Source organism: Schistocerca piceifrons, chromosome 10 (genome assembly GCF_021461385.2).
Source record: "Schistocerca piceifrons isolate TAMUIC-IGC-003096 chromosome 10, iqSchPice1.1, whole genome shotgun sequence".
Lineage (NCBI taxonomy): Eukaryota > Metazoa > Arthropoda > Insecta > Orthoptera > Acrididae > Schistocerca > Schistocerca piceifrons.
In genome coordinates this window covers 100,576,193-100,599,209 of record NC_060147.1, presented here as the reverse complement: position 1 = coordinate 100,599,209, position 23,017 = coordinate 100,576,193, and the positions used below count along the sequence as shown (strand labels likewise).

The window sequence follows — 23,017 nt, the reverse complement described above, 5'->3', positions numbered from 1 at the left end:
AAAATAAGAGAAATCAGAGCTCGAACAGAAAGGTTTAGGTGTTCGTTTTTCCCACGCGTTGTTCCGGAGTAGAATGGTAGGGAGATCGTATGATTGAGGTTCGATGAACCCTGTGCCAAGCACTTAAATGTGAATTGCAGAGTAATCATGTAGATGTACATGTAGATGTTACCATCGATCCGACATGCAACTGGTGCTTCAGTGACCGGATGGACCATCAATAACTGGCTCGAGAAAGGAAGTTGAGCTCACACCACCCCTTGTGCTGAGTACCATTGACCTCTGCACATCAACAAGGCGGTTGTTATGGTATCGAGCACATTCGCCCAGCAATCTCATTGACTGGAGTAGAATTGTCTTCAAGGATGAGTCCCGCTTCGAAGTGAGCACCGATGACCAGCGGAGACGTGTCTGGAGACGCCCTGGCCAGCAGTGGGATACCAGCCTCACCGTCGCCCCGACAACCCATTTCTTTTCAAAGCAGAACCCCTTCGGTTGCCATCCACGGCACCCTTGCAGCACGGCGGTACGTCGACGATACTCCACGTTCCGTTTTGTCCACCTTCATGCCGATCGAATCGTCAAATGTTCAAATCTGTGTCAATTCCCAAACTGCTGAGGTAATCGATCCCTAGACTTACACACTGGTTAAACTAAATTAAACTAACTTATGGTAAGAACAATACACACACCCGTGCCCGAAGGAAGACTCGAACATCCCGCGGGAGGGCCGCGCTATCAGTGACAAGGCGCCTCTAACCGCGCGGCCATGGCGATCCATCCAGGGCTTACATTTCAGCAAGATAATGCCCGCCCGCACACGGTGAGAGTTTCTACTGATTGTCTTCGTCGGATCTCTCCCCAATCGAGAACGTTTGAAGCTTTCTGGGCAGGACCCTCCAACCAGCTCGAGATTTTGACGGTCTAACGCATCAGTTCGACAGAATTTGGCACGTTACCCCTCAGGAGGATATCCAACATTTCTATCAGTCGATGCCAAGCCAAATTATTGCTTGCTTCAAGGCCAGAGGTGGACCAACGCGGTATTGACTTGCTCAATTTGTGAAGCTCCTTCGCTTGAATAAATGATAATTTTTCTGAAATTATAATCATTTGTATGTTCGCACATGTACATCACATCTACCGATTTCTGTCCCATGTTGATAATTCCTTCGTGACACATTGGTTTTTTTTTTGTCTTGAAGTGTAGGCCCATTAATGTTTTTTAGCACAATGAAGCTACCTCTAGTGCTCAGTAGCATGCTTTAAAAATGTATGTCTTTTAGGCCCATTGATGGTTTTTATTTCTATTTACAGAATGAAACCACCCCTAGTACCCAGTAGCCTGCACTAAAAATGTATGAAGCTACCTACGCCTCATCCGGAATGACTCGAAAACTAATTGTTACGTCTTCAGTATAAAGACTGGTTTTTGCAGTGGTTAGCACACTGGACTCGTATTCGGGAGGACGACGGTTCAATCCTGCGGCCGGCCATCCTGATTAAGGTTTTCTCTGATTTCCCTAAATCGGTTCAGGCAAATGCTGGGATGGTTCCTTTGCAATGGCACGGCCGACTTCCTGCCCCATTCTTCCGTAATCCAATGAGACCGATGATTTCGATGTTTGCTCTCTTCCACCAAATCAGCCCCAAACCCCCAAAGACTGGTTTTATGCAGATCTGCACGCTGGTCAGTCCTGTGCAAGGCTCTTCGTCTCCGCAAAAATGCAGCAACCCACGTGCATTTTACTGCATTTTACCTCCCACACTTTCCTTCATTACCAAATTGACAGCTACTTGATACTTCAGGATGTGTTGGGAGTTCACACGTTTACGCATGGGGCACGTTCATGCAGAGCACTTATCTCGGGAACCGCTCTTGGTACAGCGCTACCGACAATGGAAGATTAGCACTGACTGCTGTCACATCCTTGCGTAGAACGTATTTGTGTTTTTGTGCAAGGTGAGCAAAATTTTGTTACTCAAATATCGAAGATTCTCGGTAGCATACCTGGTAGAGTTTAGAATAGATAATTATTTGTTCGTATACAGGAGATTTTTCTACTTTACATAGTACTTTTGTATAGTTTCAAAGCCTGAAAAGTTACGACTGTAGTTTCGGAAATAATTCAAACATGGCGATGGCGCACATTTGCCCACTATTTGGACTGCCGTCGTAACTCATTTCCCAGCCAGAGTTACTTTAAGACAATAGCATTTGCAAATCCAATCTAAAAAAATGGAGGCAAAGATGAATAAAAGATATAAATTACTGAAAAATCTGTTTGAACCTATGTATCTCGAGGAGAAAGACTTAATTCTATGAGAACGAGGACTGATAATGGCACGAAATTTATAAAAGCATGTACAAGGAAAAAGGTGGACAGGTCTACTTCTGATTTCACCACCAGTGTTCTGCCCAAAGGCAGCCTTTCACATGATAACTGCTCTCCTGTCTTCTGCCATTCCATTCAGGTTCGCGTAATTCCGTTCCTTTACGTCGTCTATCTTCCTCAATCTGTCCCTCAATCTGCTCTCACCAACTAGACCTTCCACAGCGTCTGGTAGCAAGCACTCCCGTCTCAACGAATGCCCAATCCTGTTCATCTTTCTTTCTCTTATAACCTGCAGTTGTCTTATGGAGAAGATGAAAATAGCGATTGTACTTATTGCCTGAAATGATACAACCGGTCAAAAACAAATCAAGAATGGATCCAGTGCCTTAGATGTAAAATGTGGGCTCACAACGATTGTGTCACAGGAAGAACAGATTTTTTTGTGTGCATATCTTGCAACTGTGACAGTTACAATGCATAGGCCTTTAACACTCAGACTTCTGTGAAGAACATATTACGCTAAAAAGAGTAAGTTCGGCAAAAAAAATTGTTTAATGTCAGTAATTTTTTTTTATTTCCGCATGTTAATTGGTGTAAGTAAGTCTGTAGTTCTGTTTCCTATCAACAAAACGTATTTTGGAAATTTTAGTAGTGTGGTTTGTTTGCTCACAATTGTGTTCTATGATATGCGTAAACGATGCACGCGGCTTGAGCCTGTAACAAATTATTTTTTAATAAATGGAATGTTGAGTTAGAAGTATATATATCGAGTTATAGTTCAGTAAGCTTCTTATAAAACTAAACAATTTAAACACGATAAATTTAATCAAAGAATGTGAAAAATACCGAAGCGAAATCCACATTAATGTGTCCCGCTGTCCCGTTTTGCATACAGATACCTTATTTTTGTTTGATTCTACTATAATTTTTTTCCCCAGATCGATTCAGTACCTCTTCAGTAATTACTCGATCTACCCATCCAATCTTCAGCATTCGTGTGCTGCACCACACTTTCAAAAATTTGTATTCTCTTCTTGTCAGAATTGCTCATCGTCCACGTTCCACTTTCGTAGATAGCTACTCTCCAGACAAATATATCCAGAAAAGGCTTTCAATACTTAAGATTACCTTTAATGTTAACAAATGTATCTTTCTCATTTTTTAGTCTAATTCCCTCAGCGCCACCTGATTTAATTCGACTACATGCCGTTGCTCTTGCTTAAAACTGCATTTACGGTACGGCTACCGAGCGAGGTGGCGCAATGGTCAGCAAACAGGACTCGCATTTGGGAGGACGACGGTTCAAATCCGCGTCCCGCCATCCTGATTTAGTTTTCTCTGATTTCCCTAAATCGGTTCAGGCAAATTCCAGGATGGTTCCTTTGAAAGGGGACGGCGGACTTCCTTTCCCATCCTTTCCTAATCCGATGGGACCGATGGTCTCGCTGTTTGGTCCCCTCCCCGAATCAACCAACCAAGCAGTGGTACGGCTGTCTGTATCAGATCACCGAAGTTAAGCGCTGTCAGGCTGGGCTAGCACTTGGATGGGTGACAATCTGGCAGGCAAATTGAGGAGCTCCTTGACTGAGATGTAGCGGCTCCGGTCTCGTAAACTGACTTACGGCCGGGAGAGCGATGTGCTGACCACATGTCCCTCCATGTCCGCATCCAGGGACGCCTGTGGGCTGAGGATGAAACGGCGGTACCGTTGGGCCTTCGTGGCCTGTTCGGGCGGAGTTTAGTTTAGTTTAGTATTCTTGAGTTACCCCACGTCACCCCTAATGGTTGTAGGGATGGCTTTCATCCACGAGATATTTTAAGACCTATACGTAGGGACTTCAGGAAGTAAGTTAGACATCAATAAAATGTTTATTATTTTAGGTGCCACAGTCACAAATTCATTGGAATAAAATTACATTTTCCACCCTGGTTGTTATGCCATCACTGTCATTTATACCACGATCAACTGATTTCGGCCATTTTGAAGTACGTACTCATATTCTCGTACATTTTCACAGTATACTTTTGCTGGTGTATGCAAATATATTTTTCTGTAAGTTTGTATACATCCACAACGGGCGACGCCGTAAATTAACAAGCAAAGGAGAACGCATCTGAAAACGGCAAACGCTCGAATATTAGCTGGGTAGTAATATAAGTGAAACGAGGTGGAAATTTGTGGTAAGGTCTCATGGGACCAAACTGCTGAGGTCATCGGTCCCTAAGCTTACATACTACGTAAAATCTAACTCACGCTAAGGACGACACACACACACACACACATACACACACACACACACACACACACATGCCCGGGGGAGGACTCGAAGATCCAACGGGGAAGCCGCGCGGTCACACACACACACACACACACACACACACACACACACACACACACACACACACGCCCGGGGGAGGACTCGAAGCTCCAACGGGGAAGCCGGGCGGACCGTGACAAGACGCCTCAGACCGCTCGGCTACCCCGCGCGGCCTGAGACAGGGTTGGAGGGATCAGATAGTGGTACCGAAGGTACCCTCCGCCACACACCATTAGGTGGCTTGGGAAGTATGATGTAGATGAAATGACAGTGTCGTATAACAGCCAGGGTGTTGCAAAAGATAAGTTAAACATGTTGTCCAGCGCTAAGACTATCGCGCAAAAATCGTCGCATCTAGTCTCTGTTGATCCATTGTGGACGTGGGACAGCGGCTGGTCAAATATTTAACAAAGAAATTCGCCAAGCAGCCGTGCGGATTAAGAAGTTATTTTATTTTCGCTACCAGTTTTTGCAGTCCAATATTCCATCTTTAGTCACCACATGCACCCCTCAAAAACTGTCGATATTGGCGTACTGGGGTCATCTGTTTCTGCATGTCGTGAGTTCGTAGCTTGAAGTACGAATTCATGACATCGAGAAACAGATAGACCCGGTATGCGAATATCGGTATTCTTGTGAGAGGTGCAAATGGTGCCTGAATATGGCATATTAAATTGCCGAGACTGGTACTGCAAATAAATAAAAAAACTTCTCAGTCTGCACGGCTGTTTGGCGAATTTCTTTGTTAAATATTTGACCAGAGCTCGCACGGAAAGATATATGTGTTCGTTTTTTCCGCGCGCCGTACGAAACTGGAATAAAAGTTATTGTGAAGGTGGTTCGATGAACCCTCTACCAGGTACGTAATTGCAGAGTATCTATGTAAATGTAAATGTATATCGTCATCTATATGTGAGCATATCGCTATCCCATGACGTTTGTCACCTCATTGTGTAAACAGACGAGGTGATCGGTGAGGGTGAGAGAGCTGAGCAGCCGGTTGTGTGTTGTTGCAGGAGCTGGGCCGCAACACGAATGAGCCGGAACTGAACACGATAGCCTGCTACTACTTCGACGGGCAGGGCAAGGCGCTGCGGCCCATGGTCGCCATCCTCATGGCGCGCGCCGTCAACTACCACATCTACAAGGAGAAGAGGTAAGGCGCGGAGGACGTGTAACACATCAGAAAACTGAGGCACGGACGTGCATTCCGTGGATCCTAAGTGATACAGTGCTCAAGGAAGTGGAATAAATAAACTTGTTAAACGTATTATCATGTATCACTAGAGCCGTAGTATTTTTTTTTTTTTTTTCATCAGTCTACTGACTGGTTTGATGCGGTCTGCCACAAATTCCTTTCCTGTGCTAACCTCTTCATCTCAGAGTAGCACTTGCAACCTACGTCCTCAATTATTTGCTTGACGTATTCCAATCTCTGTCTTCCTCTACAGTTTTTGCCCTCTACCGCTCCCTCTAGTACCATGGAAGTCATTCCCTCATGTCTTAGCAGATGTCCTATCACCCTGTCCCTTCTTCTTATCAGTGTTTTCCACATATTCCTTTCCTCTCCGATTCTGCGTAGAACCTCCTCATTCCTTACCTTATCAGTCCACCTAATTTTCAACATTCGTCTATAGCACCACATCTCAAATGCTTCGATTCTCTTCTGTTTCGGTTTTCCCACAGTCCATGTTTCACTACCATAAAATGCTGTACACCAGACGTACATCCTCAGAAATTCCTTTCTCAAATTAAGGCCGGTATTTGATATTAGTAGACTTCTCTTGGCCAGAAATGCCTTTTTTGCCATAGCGAGTCTGCTTTTGATGTCCTCCCTGCTCCGTCCGTCATCGGTTATTTTACTGCCTAGGTAGCAGAATTCCTTAACTTCACTGACTTCGTGACCATCAATCCTGATGTTAAGTTTCTCGCTGTTCTCATTTCTACTACGTCTGATTACCTTCGTCTTTCTCCGATTTACTCTCAAACCATACTGTGTACTCATTAGACTGTTCATTCCGTTCAGCAGATCATTTAATTCTTCTTCACTTTCACTCAGGATAGCAATGTCATCAGCGAATCATATCATTGATATCCTTTCACCTTGTATTTTAATTCCACTCCTGAACCCTTCTTTTATTTCCATCCTTGCTTCCTCGATGTACAGATTGAAGAGTAGGGGCGAAAGGCTACAGCCTTGTCTTACACCCTTCTTAATACGAGCACTTCGTTCTTGATCGTCCACTCTTATTATTCCCTCTTGGTTGTTGTACATATTGTATATGACCCGTCTCTCCCTATAGCTTACCCCTACTTTTTTCAGAATCTCGAACAGCTTGCACCATTTTATATTGTCGAACGCTTTTTCCTGGTCGACAAATCCTATGAAAGTGTCTTGATTTTTCTTTAGCCTTGCTTCCATTATTAGCCGTAACGTCAGAATTGCCTCTCTCGTCCCTTTACTCTTCCTAAAGCCAAACTGATCGTCACCTACCGCATTCTCAATTTTCTTTTCCATTCTTCTGTATATTATTCTTGTAAGCAGCTTCGATGCATGAGCTGTTAAGCTGATCGTGCGATAATTCTCGCACTTGTCAGCTCTTGCCGTCTTCGGAATTGTGTGGATGATGCTTTTCCGAAAGTCATATGGTATATCGCCAGACTCATATATTCTACACACCAACGTGAATAGTCGTTTTGTTGCCGCTTCCCCCAATGATTTTAGAAATTCTGATGGAATGTTAGCTATCCCTGCTGCCTTATTGGACCGTAAGTCCTCCAAAGCTCTTTTAAATTCCGATTCTAATACTGGATCCCCTATCTCTTCTAAATCGACTCCTGTTTCTTCTTCTATCACATCAGACAAATCTTCACCCTCATAGAGGCTTTCAATGTATTCTTTCCACCTATCTGCTCTCTCCTCTGCATTTAACAGTGGAATTCCCGTTGCACTCTTAATGTTACCACCGTTGCTTTTAATGTCACCAAAGGTTGTTTTGACTTCCCTGTAGGCTGAGTCTGTCCTTCCGACAATCATATCTTTTTCGATGTCTTCACATTTTTCCTGCAGCCATTTCGCCTTAGCTTCCCTGCACTTCCTATTTATTTCATTCCTCAGCGACTTGTATTTCTGTATTCCTGATTTTCCCGGAACATGTTTGTACTTCCTCCTTTCATCAATCAACTGAAGTATTTCTTCTGTTACCCATGGTTTCTTCGCAGCTACCTTCTTTGTACCTATGTTTTCCTTCCCAACTTCTGTGATGGCCCTTTTTAGAGATGTCCATTCCTCTTCAACTGTAGTGCCTACTGCGCTATTCCTTATTGCTGTATCTATAACGTTAGAGAACTTCAAACGTATCTCGTCATTCCTTAGTACTTCCGTATCCCACTTCTTTGCGTATTGATTCTTCCTGACTAATGTCTTGAACTTCAGCCTACTCTTCATCACTACTATATTGTGATCTGAGTCTATATCTGCTCCTGGGTACGCCTTGCAATCTAGTATTTGATTTCGGAATCTCTGTCTGACCATGATGTAATCTAATTGAAATCTTCCCGTATCTCCCGGCCTTTTCCAAGTATACCTCCTCCTCTTGTGATTCTTGAACAGGGTATTCGCTATTACTAGCTGAAACTTGTTACAGAACTCAATTAGGCTTTCTCCTCTTTCATTCCTAGTCCCAAGCCCATATTCTCCTGTAACCTTTTCTTCTACTCCTTCCCCTACAACTGCATTCCAGTCGCCCATGACTATTAGATTTTCGTCCCCCTTAACATACTGCATTACCCTTTCAATATCCTCATACACTTTCTCTATCTGTTCATCTTCAGCTTGCGACGTCGGCATGTATACCTGAACTATCGTTGTCTGTGTTGGTCTGCTGTCGATTCTGATTAGAACAACCCGGTCACTGAACTGTGTACAGTAACACACCCTCTGCCCTACCTTCCTATTCATAACGAATCCTACACCTGTTATAACATTTTCTGCTGCTGTTGATATTACCCGATACTCATCTGACCAGAAATCCTTGTCTTCCTTCCACTTCACTTCACTGACCCCTACTATATCTAGATTGAGCCTTTGCATTTCCCTTTTCAGATGGCTCTGAGCACTATGGGACTTAGCAGCTGTGGTCATCAGTCCCCTAGAACTTAGAACTACTTAAACCTAACTAACCTAAGGACATCTCACACATCCATGGCCGAGGCAGGATTCGAACCTGCGACCGTAGCAGTCGCGCGTTTCCGGACTGCGCGCCTAGAACCCCGAGACCACCGCGGCCGGCATTTCCCTTTTCAGATTTTCTAGTTTCCCTACCACGTTCAAGCTTCTGACATTCCACGTCCCGACTCGTAGAACGTTATCCTTTCGTTGATTATTCAATCTTTTTCTCATGGTAACCTCCCCCTTGGCAGTCCCCTCCCGGAGATCCGAATGGGGGACTATTCCGGAATCTTTTGCCAATGGAGAGATCATCATGACAATTCTTCAATCACAGGCCACATGTCCTGTGGATACACGTTACGTGTCTTTAATGCAGTGGTTTCCATTGCCTTCTGCATCCTCATGTCGTTGATCATTGCTGATTCTTCCGCCTTTAGGGGCAATTTCCCACCCCTAGGACAAGAGAGTGCCCTGAACCTCTATCCGCTCCTCCGCCCTCTTTGACAAGGCCGTTGGCAGAATGAGGCTGGCTTCTTATGCCGGAAGTCTTCGGCCGCCAAAGCTGATTATTTATCAAAATTTAGGCAGTGGCGGGGATCGAGCCCGGGACCGAAGACGTTTTGATTATGAATCAAAGACGCTACCACTAGACCACGGGTAATTCTTAGCCTTAGTAGATACATCCTAAAATCTGTAACATAATTCTAGGGCGTTGTAGCCTCTCGTTGCCAAAAACACTCCAGAAGACTAACAGACATTACATTAATGTGCTGGAGATGTAGACTTTAGAACTCTCTGTATTATATATTATTAACGCCGGCCGGTGTGGCCGAGTGGTTCTAGGCGCTACAGTCTGGAACCGCGCGACCGCTACGGTCGCAGGTTCGAAAATCCTGCCTCGGGCATGGATGTGTGTGATGTCCTTAGGTTAGTTAGGTTTAACTAGTTCTAAGTTCTAGGGGACTAATGACCTCAGCAGTTGAGTCCCATAGTGCTCAGAGCCATTTTTTTTGTTAAGTCCCATACTGCTCACAGCCATTTGAACCATTATATGTTATTAACAATACATACGTCACTTGGTATTAATCAGAAAATTCGTTGTCACTGGAAGGACATGTCACATATCACCGTTTCCTTGCACTTCCCTCTTACAAGCGGTTTGTCGGTCGGTGTCAGTAACGGAATATCTATACTCGTATTTTATCTATGATGCTGGAGAGCTATTACGCTTCGGAATTACCACAATGTAAACGGAAACATACGCCTTAATTTCGTAGTCAGATTTCTTTGGCAGTAGCTGTTTTCAGTGGAGTGGTATTCATTTCATTTCATTTCTTTTTTATATTACTTGAGTAAATAGTTAGTCGTTCCCCTTTTAGTATACACTCCTGGAAATGGAAAAAAGAACACATTGACACCGGTGTGTCAGACCCACCATACTTGCTCCGGACACTGTGAGAGGGCTGTACAAGCAATGATCACACGCACGGCACAGCGGACACACCAGGAACCGCGGTGTTGGCCGTCGAATGGCACTAGCTGCGCAGCATTTGTGCACCGCCGCCGTCAGTGTCAGCCAGTTTGCCGTGGCATACGGAGCTCCATCGCAGTCTTTAACACTGGTAGCATGCCGCAACAGCGTGGACGTGAACCGTATGTGCAGTTGACGGACTTTGAGCGAGGGCGTATAGTGGGCATGCGGGAGGCCGGGTGGACGTACCGCCGAATTGCTCAACACGTGGGGCGTGAGGTCTCCACAGTACATCGATGTTGTCGCCAGTGGTCGGCGGAAGGTGCACGTGCCCGTCGACCTGGGACCGGACCGCAGCGATGCACGGATGCACGCCAAGACCGTAGGATCCTACGCAGTGCCGTAGGGGACCGCACCGCCACTTCCCAGCAAATTAGGGACACTGTTGCTCCTGGGGTATCGGCGAGGACCATTCGCAACCGTCTCCATGAAGCTGGGCTACGGTCCCGCACACCGTTAGGCCGTCTTCCGCTCACGCCCCAACATCGTGCAACCCGCCTCCAGTGGTGTCGCGACAGGCGTGAATGGAGGGACGAATGGAGACGTGTCGTCTTCAGCGATGAGAGTCGCTTCTGCCTTGGTGCCAATGATGATCGTATGCGTGTTTGGCGCCGTGCAGGTGAGCGCCACAATCAGGACTGCATACGACCGAGGCACACAGGGCCAACACCCGGCATCATGGTGTGGGGAGCGATCTCCTACACTGGCCGTACACCACTGGTGATCGTCGAGGGGACACTGAATAGTGCACGGTACATCCAAACCGTCATCGAACCCATCGTTCTACCATTCCTAGACCGGCAAGGGAACTTGCTGTTCCAACAGGACAATGCACGTCCGCATGTATCCCGTGCCACCCAACGTGCTCTAGAAGGTGTAAGTCAACTACCCTGGCCGGCAAGATCTCCGGATCTGTCCCCCATTGAGCATGTTTGGGACTGGATGAAGCGTCGTCTCACGCGGTCTGCACGTCCAGCACGAACGCTGGTCCAACTGAGGCGCCATGTGGAAATGGCATGGCAAGCCGTTCCACAGGACTACATCCAGCATCTCTACGATCGTCTCCATGGGAGAATAGCAGCCTGCATTGCTGCGAAAGGTGGATATACACTGTACTAGTGCCGACATTGTGCATGCTCTGTTGCCTGTGTCTATGTGCCTGTGGTTCTGTCAGTGTGATCATGTGATGTATCTGACCCCAGGAATGTGTCAATAAAGTTTCCCCTTCCTGGGACAATGAATTCACGGTGTTCTTATTTCAATTTCCAGGAGTGTAGTACGGCATTTGGACGCATCTGTGCGGTGCTGCTTTCTCTCTGAAACTTTCCTGTTAAAGACTTGAATCGACACACACATTGTGTGGCTTCGAAGCAAGTTTTATCCTTGCCATTTCCGAACGTTTTTTCGGTAGTAAACTAGTAACTGACACAACTGTCCAATTACATTTTATGATAACGTTTGTAAAGTAATGGCGAAGCATCACTTACCTATAGGCCCTTCTGTCTATGGTACATCTGCAGTAACAATCAACACTGTGACGCTTGTTTCTGATATCATTTCTTAATATTTTTTTGTTAATTTCACTTAATTTCAGTGAAATTAATTCAGTTGATATACGAGTATATCCCTTCACGTAGGGTAAGGCACGGTCCTTTACAGACTCCGTTGCTCCATTAGTCTCTCCTTGGCACCACCTGTGCTAGTAGTATTCGGAAATCCTAAGTGGCAACATCGGTTTATGGTTACTTCTTGCGTTTTGAGTCAGACCTGGAGGTGCGATAAGGTAACATTTTTCTCAGTTTGTTTATATCTTCACTAATTTCACACTTTAAATAATTCCGGTTGGAAATTTGCACTGTCAATGGTTCTTTTAGTTTTTATCGGTCCCTTCTCCTTCTTTTTCCCATTGTATCTTTTCGTGCATAGGTGTTTCACATGGTGTGATGTTTCTTCGATTACTATAATTTCATCTGAGTATGGAAAAATGTAAAAAAAAGTCTTATATTTGGTTAGTTTTAGACAAATAGTTCTTCGTTTCCACTTTCTGCGGATGGCGACACTTGTTTTTTATTAGTCTTCTAACCCAATTGCCGGCCGGAGCGGCCGAGCGGTTCTAGGCGCTACAGTCTGCAACCGCGCGACCGCTGCGGTCGCAGGTTCGAATCCTGCATCGGGCATGGATGTGTGTGATGTCCTTAGGTTAGTTCGGTTTAAGTAGTTCGAAGTTCTAGGGTACTGATGACTTCAGAAGTGCCATAGTGCTCAAAGCCATTTTTTTTTTCCTAACTCGTTTGATGCTGCCTGCCATGAATTCCTCTTCTCTCTCTCTCTCTCTCTCTCTCTCTCTCTCTCTCTCTCTCTCTCTCTGTGTGTGTGTGTGTGTGTGTGTGTGTGTGTGTGTGTGTGTGTGTGTGTATTCCTAAGGGACCAAACTGCTGAGGTCATCAGTACCTAACCTCCTGTGCCAACCTCTTCATCTCAGAGTAGCGCTTGCAAACTACGTCCTCAGTTATTTGTTGGTTTGGTTTATTCCAATCCTGGCCTTCCCATTCAGTTTTTATCCTCTACAGGTCCCTCAAGTGCCATGGAAGGTATTCTTCGATGACACGTAAATGTTAAAAATTCGAGATACTTTGTCTGACACCATTATTTAAAGTTATTTTTCTATCTTTTTTGTTTCTCAAATTATCTTTTTGTCCATTCGCCTGGACTTTTCTTCACTTTTGTCCACGTTGATTGTGATCCGGGCCATCATTGTTAACTTTTTGCGACAGTTTATTTGGTCCGTGGTAGCTTACGAACTTCTTACGCCATCATCATTTGACAGCTGATGAGATACTGAACCGCCACAGTTTCTGGTTGCATAATGTACGCAAGTACCGTGAGGCGTTCATTGGGCAAGCTTCCAGGCGTCTGCCCTTCTAAGGATCCGGGGATGTACCGGGCTGTGTACTCCATTGTCATCTGAGGACTGCCTCGGAGGCAAGGCGACACTTAATGTATTCTGCACGAAGCCAAGGTTACGTGACGTGCTGGACAACGATGGTGTCCGCCCTGTGGGCCGGTGATTCTGTGGCTGCATGCCACAACAACATCGAGAGGTCAGAGATTGGAAGGTTGCGGTACTCGTATTTAGGTGTTGGCACTTCGGTCTGCCGTTTTTCTCAGTTATTTGAGTTTTGTGACGCTTAGTTTTTTTAAAGAAAATACTGTTTTTTTTTAAGTATAGCGCAGCGGCGATGCCGTTGGTGACTCACATATGCGCGCTGTTAACTGCGTGCATTAGCTACCCACAGGTGCCATAACGAAAGCATTCGTCCGCTCTTGTTTGCCTTTACTTAATATACCTCAGTTAACTGAAAATCCTGCCGACTATGAAATACACGCAGAGATTAGTTCTGTGTGTACAAAGGGCTTGAAAACCGTCGAAGTTCATTATTAGATTGGTGAAGTTTATGAAGAAAACATTATGAACGACAGAATGGTAAAAATAATCTGCGTAAAGTTTCTAATTGCGGACTAATGTAGATGGTAAAGAACGAAAAGTGCAACATCCCCTATTACGGAAAACTTGATGCACCAAGGTAATACAAAAGTTCAAGAAAATAGACGCCGCATGATTATTTCCTTGTCTAATAGATCTGGTTTTGAGATGGTTTTTCCCCCTTCATGGCAATGTTCGTCCGTCTATGGCTCAACATACATATCATCGCATACTTTGGTGGAAACGATGTGGTAACCCTTTATATAGCTCTTACCTGACGCCCAGGATAACCAACTGCTGCTGCATTTTGAAAAATATTTGAAATTCAGGTGGTCGTTGGTCGTTATGATAAATGCCTTTATACTGGTGGAAATTATGTGGAAAATTATGTAGCTTTTATATATTAACAAAAATTTTTCAAAATGCACTTCTTTGTTTACTGTAAAGTGGCAGTGACTTGTAAAAAAAAAAAAAAATTCGCCTCATAATACCTTTATGTCCTCAAGATTCAAAAAAAATTCGTAAAAAATGCTGAGTAGAAGTATATTAGAACAGATATTAACTTGCTGAGACGATGGAGTCGTTAGAGATGTGGCACAATCTCGGGCAGGACAAAGAAACCGACTTTGTACTCTTCAAAGGAGACCACAGAAAATCTTAATCTCTACGGCCGGGCGGGAATTTGAACTGCGATACACTCGTATGTGAGTGCACTGAAGTGACACTGCGCAGCTTCGGAGAGACGAAAAGGGCCTCGGCAGATTCTATGCGTACTTCTTAACACAGTGCCCTTGCCATGAAGAAATACGCACAGAGCTTTGTACACCGCCGGGGTAAATAATTTCCGTTTAGGGCCAGGAGAGTTACCTTTTACCTATTCGTATAGTGTAACACATAAAAGCCTGCCTTACGAGAGACGGAGTCACATACCCGGAATTACATCATTAATCATTAGCGAGACTATTAGCTCAATTCAGATCCGAAGAAGGGAGACGATACTGGATTTTCAAACGAATTTCAATTTAGGGAAATTAGAGAGCCGGTCGGTTAGCACCTTTACTCTGTGAATCCTGTGTCTTACAAGGAGGACAGACAACAATCGGATATGTGTATTTTTGTATATTTATAGTGCGTGAAGAGCAGGAACCAAACACCAGTCAGCCAAAGCCGTTCGACACAACACTCAAAAGTTCTCAAGAAAATCGACTTTGTAGTCTTCCAAGAGCCTTTGTCCCATAAAGCAGTGATCGTCAAACTGCGGCCCGCTGGCCGAATTCTTACGGAGACAATAATACTTTAAAATAAGTTTAATTTCAGCTGACGTTGATGAATTCGGTCGTGAGCTAAATATAGTTGGCAGCTTACCTCAGGGACAGGGGGATAAATAGCGCGACCTCTGCAGGGTTAGAGGGTGTAACAGGGCGAATGTTTTCTTGTTTATGTCCCAGTATTGACAGTGGTGGACATGCACGACTACGACCGGCCAGCTGCTGGCTTAGCGGTGTTTTGTTCTGACACACTACGAATGTTGGTAAAAAGTTTCCGACCTTTTCCGCTCTAATGTTTTAGTCGTATGTTCACCTGAGGATGTGGCTTTTAATGAAACTGGTAGTAATCTACTAGTAAATACTAAATACAGCTGAAGCGGTTATTAATAACCAAAATGACTGTTCATAGCTGCGATTACCTTATCTACGAGGTTGTCTGCTATGGTATAAATTTTGACACATACGTAACATGGATTCGTGAATGCCCATTGCAGAGACGGTCATCTTCAAGTGCGGTACTTATTTGTGACAAGGAGCACTGAATTAATTAAGGCTATTGTAAAGCAGTGCAGTGAGCTGAAGACAAGTGGCGTTTAAAATATTTATGACATTTTTGTGATGGTGTCTCGTATTCAGTAGCGCATTTAAATATAAGTACACACACTTTTATAAATCAGAATCACACGCCGTGAGACCGAAGACACATCAACACGTAATTATCGTGTCACAACTGTTGGATCGCTGAGTTCGGCAGCAATGTGAAATAGATCTCAGTCGACACGGTGTGTTTCGAATAGTGCCAACCTTTAACGATCGGTAGTTACAGGCCGCCCTTACCATAGGTAATTTCCGTACATCCATTTTCTAAAGGATAGTGGGACAGCAGTTGTTTTATATATATGCAGCAGAAACATTACTATCAGCTGTGTGTGTTGGTTTTATGTTGCAGCCGGTTTCGGGGATACAATCCACTATCTTCAGGCCCCTCTACAACATAGGGAGATAAAGGAGCAGAAGCCATCACCGTCCGCGGAATTTTCGTTTATGCGGCAACAAGACGCACCGTAAACGAAAAGTTCCGTTGACACTGATGGTTTCTGCTCCTTTTATTCGAAATACGGTGATTATGCCCGCTGAAAGCATCGTCACCCTATGTTTCTGAGTGGCCTGAGGATGGCCCATTATGTCATCAAATCCGACTGAAATTAAATGAAACTAGTACTCACAGCTGATGGGGTTCTTGTTGCTACGCACTTGTTATGGCTAGTCTATTGGGGTCTCATAACATACTAGTTTATGTAAGTTACCGATTAATAAATATCTCTCTTGCTGCTTTGTGAGATTCGGGACATTGCATGGTCAAATATTTACAGACAAAAAACACCAATCAGTTGTATGTTTTCTGAAGTTATTTTATTTAGACGGCCAGTTTCGGCATCTCATTAATTCCATCCTCAGGCCCCTGTGCCGTCAATGTATAGACAGCCACATATACCGATACCCGCATAACTGGAGCCGTCATATCTGCATTCTGTGAATTCGTTTATGGAGTGTTTACCTGAAAGTCCAGACAACAAGCTGTGTGTTGCTGTCGAGTCTTCGAAGTAATCACCCCACAAACGAATTCACAGAATCCAGGTATGGTGGCTCCAGTTATGCATGTCCCGTTATATGTGACTGTCTATGCACTGAGTGCACAAGGGCCTGAAGATGGATTTATGAGATGTCGAAACTGGTTGTCTATTAAAATAACTTATGAAAATTTACGTCTGACTGGTGTTTATTCTTTGGTATATAAATAGTAGGTCGGGAAATATGGGGCACGAGGTGCCTCCGCACTATGTCAGTATTGGCTCTTGAGGGAAAAAGTTTGACAACCGGTGCCCTACCAACTAAGATCAGTTTTTAGATCAGTTTTTCGACTGGCAGTGTGTCCATCTCGTAGAATGTTTGCCTGATTTGTGGGCGGCCTGAGTTCGATTCCAGGTTGATGCAAGTTTTTAAACAGAGATACATCTTCTACGAGTATTTCCGTGACGTGTAAGATACATAAAGATGGAAGAAAAATAGGTTGAGCCCGAGACTGGCAATCGCTGGATGGCTGGTTCGAGTCTTGTTTCAATCGTTATTTTTTTCGTTTTGCCCCATTCAGTTCGAACACGTACATTATTTAAATATAAAGCTCAACAAATATACGCTAATTAAAACAGATCTAACTGTCATTTTTATTTCTTGTATAATTACAGATCACACAGAAAAATTAAGTTTTCATTGCAAATATATTATTATTTACCAATGTTTTATAAAAGATTAACTGAAGATAACCTTTTCTGATAATTTTTTCCATCTTCACAGAAATACTCATAGAACATGCTCTTTTGTTTAAAAATTTGCATCAGCCACGAATCGAACCCAAGCCATCCACATCTAAGACGAACATTCTACCACAGAACCACGCTGCCCATCGAAAAGTCGACCTTACTTGAAAACTTCCAAGTCGATTTTATCGAAGATTTTTTAGAGTTCTATTCAACTGCATTCGAGATTGACATTTGAGTTCTCAACGTCACGTACGATAAATATTAAAAAAATATATATATAAATCAGAATGCCGTGTGGTCTCCTTGTTATTCGTTTCACTGTCGCCCAGTATTTGACGAGATGGACCATGCCTAAAAGTTTCGTTCATTCAAGAGGTTCATCTCCCATCCATATTTAAAGTGTCGTGTGTGTCTCGATCAGATTTGAACGTGCAAGAACTTTGTTTCCGAGATGATAAGTAACATTACTATTATCATTATTATTGTTATTGTCAGTCATTCCCCTTTAGGAGAGCGTCTAAATTTGAACCAATCAAAACTTCATTTCCTTTTGTTCTTTTCTTCACAAAATCTGTTCATTAATTCACTGTGTTTTTTGTTCCTTTCGTCTGTCCATTTTTCCGCTGTTTTTCTCTCGTTGATACTTGTTCGCGTTTCTTGTTCTGTGTTTTACTTATCAACTGTTTGTCGCCCTAAATTTGTTCTTTTGAAATTTTCAGTTGTTTCAGGTCTACTTGTGTTACTTTCATACAGCTGGTCTTTCATTTCTTTGCATCTACGATGTTAAAAATTTTCGTGGTGATTCCGCTGTCATCCATGCTACATAGGTGTGCGTAGAACGTAGGCGTCTTCTCTTAGCTTTATGTGTGATGGTGTCTGTGTTTTGGTACAGTTCCTGTGTAGGTCGTGTCATCCAAGTTCCGCCTCTGAGAACAGCGCCGTAGATTTTTCTAAGAATTTTCATAATTTCGCGTCACGAGATATTGCTCTTCTCTCGTAGTGCTTCCATGTCAGTTTGTACGTTTTTTGCAGTTTGAATATTTTTTCTGTGTTGGAAACTGTGTAGTGCTGTGGGTTTGATGGTTTCTCGTGTGTGCTTGCATTGTAAAAGGTAAATGCGCTCCCGCCGTGGTGCTATTCTGTCCCCACAATTACAGGGGAGAGCCTGCGGTAGAAGTGTTCAAATGGTTCAAATGGCTCTGAGCACTATGGGACTTAACCTCTGAGGTCATCAGTCCCCTAGAACTTAGAACTACTTAAACCTAACTAACCTAAGGACATCACACACATCCATGCCCGAGGCAGGATTCGAACCTGCGAACGTAGCGGTCGCGCGGTTCCAGACTGAAGCGCGTAGAACCGCTGGGCTCACCGGCCGGCTTTTTATTAAAGTCCTGACTTATACCATATGCCTAATTTGTTTTTAAGAAGGTAGAACCTCAGTGAGGTGGCGCAGTAGTTAGCCCACTGCACTCCCATTCGGGAGGACGATGGTTCACATTCGCGTGCGGCCGTCCAGACTTAGTTTGTCTGTCATTTCCCTAAGTCGCTCTAGGCAAAAGGCAGACGGTTCTTTTGAAGAGGATACGGACGATTTTCTTCCCTGTTCTTTCGTAATCTGAGCTTATCCTCCGTCTCTAACTACCGCGCGGACGACGGCACATTGAAATTAGAAAAACCAAAGCTCTCGTACTTAAACCAAGACTGAACGTAATAGACTCTGGATCGCTAGAAGCTGACTTTGCTGACCGCTCAAGCCGATCAATTGCAGAGAACCGTTGCGCAGTACAGTAATTTCGCAGCAAACGTACAAGAGAATGACTCGCGAGTGGGTAGGCAATTGGGACACCGCGAGAGAGCGGCCATAAGAAGCCCTCTAACTGTAGCAACGCTGGAGCGCAATTACGAAGGAAAGCGAAACACACAGCGGCTTATTTTCCCGTCGAGTACGCATGGATTCCGTCCCTCCAACATAAACTACAGAAAATACAACTGAAACCGACGATCAGTGAGAATGCTTCGGATACCATTACGAGAACAAACTAAGGAATTTCTTGTGCCGCTTTAGATTTTCCTGGATTGTCTGGCACCATGTGCACGATGCCATTCGACTGAATACGCGAGAAGAATTAAAATGTAAGTAACTTCACGTATATCAGAAACTACATATACATCTACATCAATATTCCGCAAGCCACCTAACAACATTTGGCAGAGGGTGTGTTCCACACGCCAATGGCGGGTGGGAAGAAAGACTGTCGTTGACCCTCTGTATTAGCTCTAATTCTCGATTTTATTTCGCCGTCGTCATTTCGTATGTATGTGGACGGAAGTAACATGTTGTCCACCCCTTCCCGGAAAGTACTCTCTCTAAATTTCAATAGCAGACCTCTCAGTGATGCAGAACGCCTCTGCCGGCCGCGGTGGCGGAGAGGTACCAGGTATGCTGATTTTGGGTTTTAAGGAATATGAACGTAATACTAGAAAATTAATGTCAGATCGGAACAGGGACCCGAATTCCCTGGTTTCAGTGAGCTGACGTTTTAACTGTTACACATCTGCCCACCCCTCCAGTCCTGATGAGTATTTTTGAAATAGCTGATGTTTCCCCCTGTGGCTTAGGAACACTTCTAGCCGGCCGGTGTGGCCGAGCGGTTCTAGGCGCTTCAGTCTGGAACCGCGCGTCCGCTACGTTCGCAGGTTCGAATCCTGCCTCGGGCATGGATGTGTGTAGTGTCCTTAGGTTAGTTAGGTTTAATTAGTTCTAAGTTCTAGGGGACTGATGACCTCAGAAGTTAAGTCCCATAGTGCTCAGAGCCATGTGAACCATTTGAACACTTCTACCGCAGGCTCTCCCCTGTTATTGTGGGGACGGAATAGTACCACGGCGGGAGCGGATTTACCTTTCACAATGCAGGTTTGTTTTACAGGTCTCACTGCATATTTTATCTCCATTAATTTGATCCTAATAGATCCATCCACTTTATTTCAATGCATTTAATTCAAGTCTTTGCAGCACTTGTATCAGGGTGTATCAGGGTCCTGCAATGACTCCGTTAATTAATTAACCAGTTAGTTAATAAGTTACATGTTCCATAGATGATTTGAACTATTTTTTTTATCAATATGATGTGGGGCGAGTGAATTAATAGCAAATGTATACTTAATTAGTTTCAATGGATGTCTATATGCACACCGTTTACAAGTTCGTAAATAACACTCCGGCCTAAATGTAACGTTAATGAACGTCTTATTTTACAGTTTTACTCATGCAACTCTACTTTACTCTTTCACTACCAATATTTTTCCGAGTTAAAAACATTAATGTATGGTTACTGAAGCCGGCCGGAGTGGCCGTGCGGTTCTAGGCGCTACAGTCTGGAACCGAGCAACCGCTACGGTCGCAGGTTCGAATCCTGCCTTGGGCATGGATGTATGTGCTGTCCTTAGGTTAGTTAGGTTTAATTAGTTCTAAGTTCTAAGCGACTGATGACCTTAGAAATTAAGTCGCATAGTGCTCAGAGCCATTTGGTTACTGAAATTAATGTGTAGTGAGAAGTAATTGTAGGAAAAAAATATTTACCGCCGTGTCGTTTTCCAACACAGGGAGGGGGTACGTCCAAGATGTACGAAGTGCATTCAAGTTCTAAGGCCTCCGATTTTTTTTCTCCGGACTGGAAAGAGATAGAAACACGCGCATTGTTTTAAAATGAGGCCACGTTCATTGTCAATACGTCCCAGAGATGGCAGCACCGTATGGCAGATGGAATTTTACCGCCAGCGGCGAGAATGAGAACTGTTTTAAATACTTAAAATGGCGACGTTTTCCTTACTTGAACAGCGTGCAATCATTCGTTTTCTGAATTTGCGTGGTGTGAAACCAATTGAAATTCATCGACAGTTGAAGGAGACATGTGGTGATGGAGTTATGGATGTGTCGAAAGTGCGTTCGTGGGTGCGACAGTTTAATGAAGGCAGAACATCATGTGACAACAAACCGAAACAACCTCAGGCTCGCACAAGCCGGTCTGATGACATGATCGAGAAAGTGGAGAGAATTGTTTTCAGGGATCGCCGAATGACTGTTGAACAGATCGCCTCCAGAGTTGACATTTCTGTGGGTTCTGTGCACAAAATCCTGCATGACGACCTGAAAATGCGAAAAGTGTCATCCAGGTGGGTCCCACGAATGCTGACGGACGACCATACGGCTGCCCGTGTGGCATGTTGCCGAGCAATGTTGACGTGCAACCACAGCATGAATGGGACTTTCTTTTCGTTGGTTGTGACAATGGATGAGACGTGAATGCCATTTTTCAATCCAGAAACAAAGCGCCAGGTAGCTCAATGGAAGCACACAGATTCAGCGCCACCAAAAAATTTCGGGTAACCGCCAGTGCTGAAAAAGTGATGGTGTCCATGTTCTGGGACAGCGAGGGCGTAATCCTTACCCATTGCGTTCCAAAGGGCACCACGGTAACAGGTGCATCCTACGAAAATGTTTTGAAGAACTAATTCCTTCCTGCACTGCAACAAAAACGTCCAGGAAGGGCTGCGCGTGTGCTGTTTCACCAAGACAACGCACCCGCACATCGCGCTAACGTTACGCAACAGTTTCTTCGTGATAACAACTTTGAAGTGATTCCTCATGCTCCCTACTCACCTGACCTGGTTCCTAGTGACTTTTGGCTTTTTCCAACAATGAAAGACACTCTCCGTGGCCGCACATTCACCAGCCGTGCTGCTATTGCCTCAGCGACTTTCCAGTGGTCTAAACAGACTCCTAAAGAAGCCCTCGCCGCTGCCATGGAATCATGGCGTCAGCGTTGTGAAAAATGTGTACGTCTGCGGGGCGATTACGTCGAGAAGTAACGCCAGTTTCATCGATTTCGAGTGAGTAGTTAATTAGAAAAAAAAATCGGAGGCTTTAGAACTTGAATGCACCTCGTACATGCAAAAACTGCAACGCATACAGAAAACAGACACATACGTGGATAGAGCGTCTCTCCAAATTTGAGTCAGTTTACAAGTGCACAATATGAGACCGACTGTGGCGCCCAAATGTAAATATGTCGTGCAGTTCACTGACACGAACTGGCCGGGAATGCGTGATTGCCTACATTGACTGACGCTTAAAGTCTGAGCAGTGTGCACGCTGTGAGTTACGCTGCCTCCAGGCACACATAAAGGGCGTTCAAAAAGTTTTGCACAGTCGTCTCTATTTTTATAATTTTTTGCAGGAGGATAATGAAATTTTTTGTGAACATACATGGAACATTTAGCTATACATTGAGCCTACTCAAAGTAGCCTCCATCAGCTGTGATGCATCTGGCCCAACGTTCTTTCCATGATGTAAATGCACTATTGTAAAATTTTGGGGATTGACTTTTACACCATCGCTTGACACAATAAGGTCTTTCTCATTATCAAATGTTTTACCGCGCAGGTGGGCCTTCAGACGACAAAAGAGGTAAAAATCCGTCGCAGCCAAGTCCTGACTGTAAGGAGGATGAGGAACAATTTTCCAACCCATTTTCCTGATTTTCTCCTGCGCCATAAGGGCTACATGGTGTTTGGCATTGTCATG

General features: G+C 44.3%; 1 protein-coding gene across 2 annotated transcripts in view; it reads left to right on the top strand.

The window, feature by feature from the left end:
* Positions 1–23,017, top strand: part of LOC124718836 (all trans-polyprenyl-diphosphate synthase PDSS1) — a 738,036-nt gene that overhangs the window by 553,407 nt on the left and 161,612 nt on the right. For both annotated transcript variants that reach the window (XM_047244458.1, XM_047244459.1), the window contains one exon: positions 5,671–5,810. In XM_047244458.1, the coding sequence (XP_047100414.1) occupies positions 5,671–5,810 (140 nt within the window). The remainder of the gene's footprint in view (positions 1–5,670; positions 5,811–23,017) is intronic.